The 5,084-nt window shown below is 46.3% G+C and overlaps 1 protein-coding gene across 1 annotated transcript; it reads right to left on the bottom strand.

Moving 5' to 3' along the window:
- Positions 1-2,185: 2,185 nt before the first annotated feature.
- Positions 2,186-4,164, bottom strand: LOC123401879 (PLASMODESMATA CALLOSE-BINDING PROTEIN 2-like). Its single transcript, XM_045095734.1, has 4 exons — positions 3,737-4,164; positions 3,401-3,634; positions 3,264-3,297; positions 2,186-2,780 (listed from the first exon to the last, which is right to left on the bottom strand). The coding sequence occupies exons 1-4, from the start codon at positions 3,801-3,803 to the stop codon at positions 2,522-2,524; spliced, it is 594 nt and encodes a 197-aa protein (XP_044951669.1). The 5' UTR covers positions 3,804-4,164; the 3' UTR covers positions 2,186-2,521.
- Between the last annotated feature and the right edge of the window lie 920 nt (positions 4,165-5,084).

Raw genomic sequence — 5,084 nt, 5'->3', positions numbered from 1 at the left:
ATAGAGGAATCATTTTTAGGATTTTTAGATGTAAATGATACGACTGGGCAAGGACTGTTTGAAGTGCTAGAGAATGAACTAAAGCTTCTTGATCTTGATATAAATGATGTGAGAGGACAAGGTTATGATAACGGGTCAAATATGAAAGGAACACATCATGGAGTCCAAAGCAGACTTTTGAATGTAAATCCTAGAGCTTTCTATTCTGCTTGTGATTGTCATAGCCTTAATCTTACACTTTGTGATATGGCTAAGACTTGTGGTAAAGCTAAAGACTTTTTAGGAATTATTCAACGCATATATACTATTTTTGCTAATTCTACTAAGAAGTGGCATATTCTGAAGGAGAACATCACCGGATTAACTCTCAACTCAGTGTCAGCTACACGTCGGGAGAGTCGTATTGACAGTGTTAAAGCTATTCGACTTCAATGTGCAGACATTCGGGAGGCCTTACTTCAGGTACCCAATTTTCTCATATTATAGTGATGCAACTCTTTTAGATATCTCCAAGTATACCATATATTTTTTTATTTTTTCAGGTATCTGAGACAGATAATGACATAAAAACGAGCAGTGAGGCTAAAGGTTTGGCAAATAATGAACTTGGAGAGTATGAATTTATAGTGGCAATAGTCATTTGGTATGAGGTATTGTATGCTGTTAATTTAGTAAGCAAACATTTGCAAGCAAAGGATATACTTATTGATGTCGCTATTGAGAAAGTGCAAGGACTCATTACTTTCTTCAAGGGGTATCGGGAAACTGGTTTTTTAGAAGCATTAGAGACAGCCAAAGGAATTACACTTGAGATAGATATTGGTACAACATTTCGTAAAAGACGGGAAATTAAAAGAAAGAGATATTTTGATGAGAACCCAGATGACACAAACATTGCCACACAGTCTGCAGAGGAATCATTCAGAGTAAACTATTTTGTACGTTGTTGATCAAGCAATTAGCTCACTCACAAGCAGATTTGAACAATACCGGGGTTATCAGAAAATATTTGGTTCTTATTTACCTCCGAAACATTGCAGTCCTTGGATAAGAAGAGCTTGAAAGCTTCTTGTGATAATCTGGAGGTTGCTCTTACAAAGGATGGAAAATCCGACATTGATGCCAATGAATTGTATGTGGAGTTGATGTTTCTTCAAAATTTCATCCCAAAAGAAAATATTGGCCCCATTGAATTTTAAAGTTCTTAAAGCGGCACAATTGTTTTCCCAATGCAAATATTGCATATAGAGTTCTTTTGACCATACCTGTGACTGTTGCATCAGCAGAACGGAGCTTTTCAAAATTGAAGCTATTGAAGTCTTATATGCGTACTACCATGACATAACAAAGACTTACTGATTTGGCTATAATAGCACTTGAGAGTGAAGTATTGGAGAAGATTGATTATGAGGATATTATTGAAGATTTTATTTCAAAGAACACCAAAAGAATGATGTTATTTAAGTGAAGACTTTACAACCAAAAATATGTAGGATTCTGTATATTTTTTCATTACTCCGTAAGTTATTATGATCTCTACATTATATTATAGTTATAGTTATATTTTTTTTAGTGAGGTAGGGCCCATTTTATAGTTTCGCACCGGGCCTCGAATTTCGTCGGCCCAGCCCTGTCTGCATCTGAGTAATGCATGCAACCATTTTGACTGCAATTGTCAAACGCCTTATTAAGACCAAACCATGTTCACAAAACTTAAAGTAGTCCAGCGATTGCATTCATGTGTGCGCCTGTTCATGAGTGCCCTGCAAATTTGTGACCTCAATATTTGGTTTTGTCTTTTTTTGGTTCATGTTGCAATGAAATTTTAAGCCAACTTTCGTGCGAAAATGTGTACCTTGGAAGGGCAGATGCAGATCACCTCCAAACTGCCGTCGAAACGGCGCGAACCGTCCGGTGCATGTGTGGCTTATAAAAAAACTTGTGTATGAATTTTTTACTGTTGTTTGCCCTCCAGATGGTCACACCACACCACATGGTGGTTGGCAAACAAGTTGATGCGGTGAGGTGCAAGATTCCATGCTGAGAATATTATGACACGCACAAGCCATCATCAACACCGAAAAATATGCAAGGAAAGTTGATGGCGACCTAAGATTGCACCAACCAATCTTTCCTGAATGAATTAAATCAAACGGCCAGCTAGATTATTATAGCTCCAGATTCAGAAGCAAAAAGGAAAATGCTTAAGATTAAGAGTAGCCAACAGTATAAAAACAGACAAGGAAGACAAGGGTCCTTGCAGAGGGAAAGAGACAGCCATCCTACCAAATCATACACCACCAGCCTGTGGGAGGCCATAAATTAAAATTAAACTAGAACCAAAATGACGCCCCCAGCTAGCCCATGACACTAGGGAACAATAACGACGATCAGGTCTCCAGATCGATGGATTCCATTACACAAAATCCACACTCTCAGCTTGCTTCTAGCACACCAGACCACAAGGCCACTGAAGCTAGCTGATGTGTTCCTGCCATGAGAAAAGACAGACACACAGACTTCATGGTAGTGCCAAGTAGCAGAGGAGGAGGATGGCGATGGAGGCCGCCAGTCTCATCGACGGAAGCAAGCCGGCTGCCGCGGCGGTGCCGTCCATGCTCCCGGTCCCCGGGCTGAACCCGGTGCCGTTGAGCCCGGTGCTGTTGAACCCGGTGCCCATCCCGGGGCTGAAGGTGCCCCCCGTGGTCGTCCCGGTGCCCGTGGTGGTCGTCCCGGTTCCCGTAGTGGTGCCGGCGGTTCCGGTGGTGGTGCCGGCGGCACTGCGTCAGAGAGAAGAAAACATCCACGTCAAAATGCATCATGGCGTCATGCGCCTGTGTTAATTTCCATGCTTGCTTGTACGCCGAATCTAATAATGTTACACACACGCTCTGACAGGCACTTGAACTGTATTATCCTAACATATAAGTAGCACACTGGCTAATGGCTCTGTCAGTGAAGCTTCCTTTTCGCGTCTAGACATGATGCACATGCTGGAAGAACGCCTGTCTGTCTGGCCTTCTTTTGTTCTGATGCGACGATCAACCATATAGAAAGTTTAATTAGCGCATCTACCTTTTGTCAGGCTTAGCCATGACAAAACCGCAAGACACTGAAGTCAAGCAGGGATGTCTTTAAACTTTTTGCCTTTTGTTCTACCAAAAACTAACGAGTTGTCTGATTCTACAATCAAAGTCAGCAGATGCCGGAAGAAACGCAACGAGTATGTATGAGGCTATGAGCGAGGATGAAGAAAATTGTACCTGGCGCTGGATGGGAACGTGCACCCGGAGAAACCTGAAAGAAGAACAGCAGAACACGTACGTACGTGAGGAAGAATCCATCCGATTCCAAGGACGTGGAATGGCAATGCGATGAGGACGGAGTGTAGTGGACGTACTGGGGTCGGTGGTGGAGAGGGTGGCGGCGCCGGTGAAGTCGCAGGTGGCGCCGGAGGACCTGAACTTCTGGAAGTAGCTGTTGGCGGCCCAGGAGCAGTGCGCGGCGACCTCGTCGGGGCTGTAGCACGCCCCGCTCTGCTCGATGGCCGTGCAGTCGGCGCCCTGCCCGCACGCGTAGTCGATCGCCTTCTGCAGCACCGCCGTCGGCTGGTCCGACCGGCACACGCAGAAATCTGCCCAAAGAACAGAGTGATTCAAGCAGGACGCGGACCTCGATCAAAGAACAGAGCAGCCGACGAGCATCATTCACAGCCATAGATAGACAGCCAGCCCACCTGAGGCGACAAGAGCCGGGGACAGCAGGAGCGCCGCCGCCGCCACCAGAACCAGCGCCGCCTCCATGAGCGAGCCCCTACGTTACGTACCAAGACGCAGAGCAAACAGCCAAGATCGGCCGAGATGCTGGAAGGAAGGAAGAGAAGCACCGGAGAGCTCAGCTGGCAGGAGTAAGGATTCTCCAAGCTCTGGGTAGCTAGGCAGTCGCGATCCTGCGCACGTCCGGTGGGAAGAAGCCTGTCGTCTCGGTGTGGTGTGGTGAGGTAGGCCGCAGGCAGCTACCTCGTTTTCTACTTAAGATTGGGAGGAGAGCGTGCGCGCTGCGCACTGCGTACTTGCTCTGCGCGAGCTAGTGTGCCACTGGCTGATGAACCGGTTGGTGGCGAGGCTACAGGACGACGCACGGTTCTGCGCCTGCGCCAAAAGCAGTTTGGTTCCATCCGTCCCGATCCTTCTTTTCTCCTTCAATTTCCATTATTTACTGCTTCTTCAAGTAACATGGGACACAGATCGACGCTCGCGTGGGGATCTGGCCCTTCTGACGGACTTCGCTTTTACTAATGCTGCTTGCTCTCGTATAGGCGAGGCCGGAGCTCTGCCGCTTCCTCGCTTGAAGTCCGTTTTAAGGAAAGGTCTCCGTCGCTGGTCGCTATAAGTTTCTCCTCTCCATTTACTGCTTTTTTTAGAAAAAAAAATATATATCCCTGGAGGCTACTTTTCCATCTAAGAGAATTATTTTACCAATTATTCACAAAAACCTTACAAAGTAATACATGTATAAGCATCAAGCCACCATCTTGGTAACAAGTGTCGTTACTCATATCCCCTTGATGAAAGGTGTCGAATGTCCGACCGAATATCGAGCAAACATCATACAAAAACCTAACATCTAAAGGCGAATGCCCCAGCCAAGCCACAATGTCGGGACTGGGTCACACACTGGTCCGGCACACTCTTACAGGCCCCTGGCGTCGTGTTCCACCGATCTATCTCTAGATAGACCTGGCCATAGGAAACCCGACCCGACTTGAAATTCCCGGGTCAGGCCGGCCTGGGCTTGCCTGCAAGTCAGGCCCGGGCCTGAGAATCAAGCTCGAAGGTTGGACCCGGTTGGGTTCGGGCCTACGAAAACCAGTTTTTACGCCTATGTCGGGCCGGGCCTGTAGGACTGGGCCGGGCTTTTTCGGGCTCGGGCCTAGAAACTACACTACAAGAAATATGCTCATACATGACGTTTTTTAAGACGTCGTTGATGAATTCGTCATAAATCTATGACGATTTCATCCGAGATCATCGTAAACTGTTTGAGGGGATCAAATCTACATATAAATTATGACGATGTGAGTC

Source organism: Hordeum vulgare, chromosome 6H (genome assembly GCF_904849725.1).
Source record: "Hordeum vulgare subsp. vulgare chromosome 6H, MorexV3_pseudomolecules_assembly, whole genome shotgun sequence".
Taxonomy (NCBI): domain Eukaryota; kingdom Viridiplantae; phylum Streptophyta; class Magnoliopsida; order Poales; family Poaceae; genus Hordeum; species Hordeum vulgare.
Note: the sequence above shows the minus strand (reverse complement) of the source record. Positions and strands in the feature narration are given on the sequence as shown.

What these genes read in the sequence shown, in the direction of transcription:
- LOC123401879 (XM_045095734.1), bottom strand. Translation starts at nt 3,803, where the DNA reads ATGGAGGCGGCGCTGGTTCTGGTGGCGGCGGCGGCGCTCCTGCTGTCC. An exon ending in CCTCTCCACCACCGACCCCA is followed by an intron (nt 3,298 to 3,400) that starts GTACGTCCACTA and finishes TTCTTCTTTCAG; the next exon opens with GTTTCTCCGGGTGCACGTTC. An exon ending in ACGTTCCCATCCAGCGCCAG is followed by an intron (nt 2,781 to 3,263) that starts GTACAATTTTCT and finishes TCTCTGACGCAG; the next exon opens with TGCCGCCGGCACCACCACCG.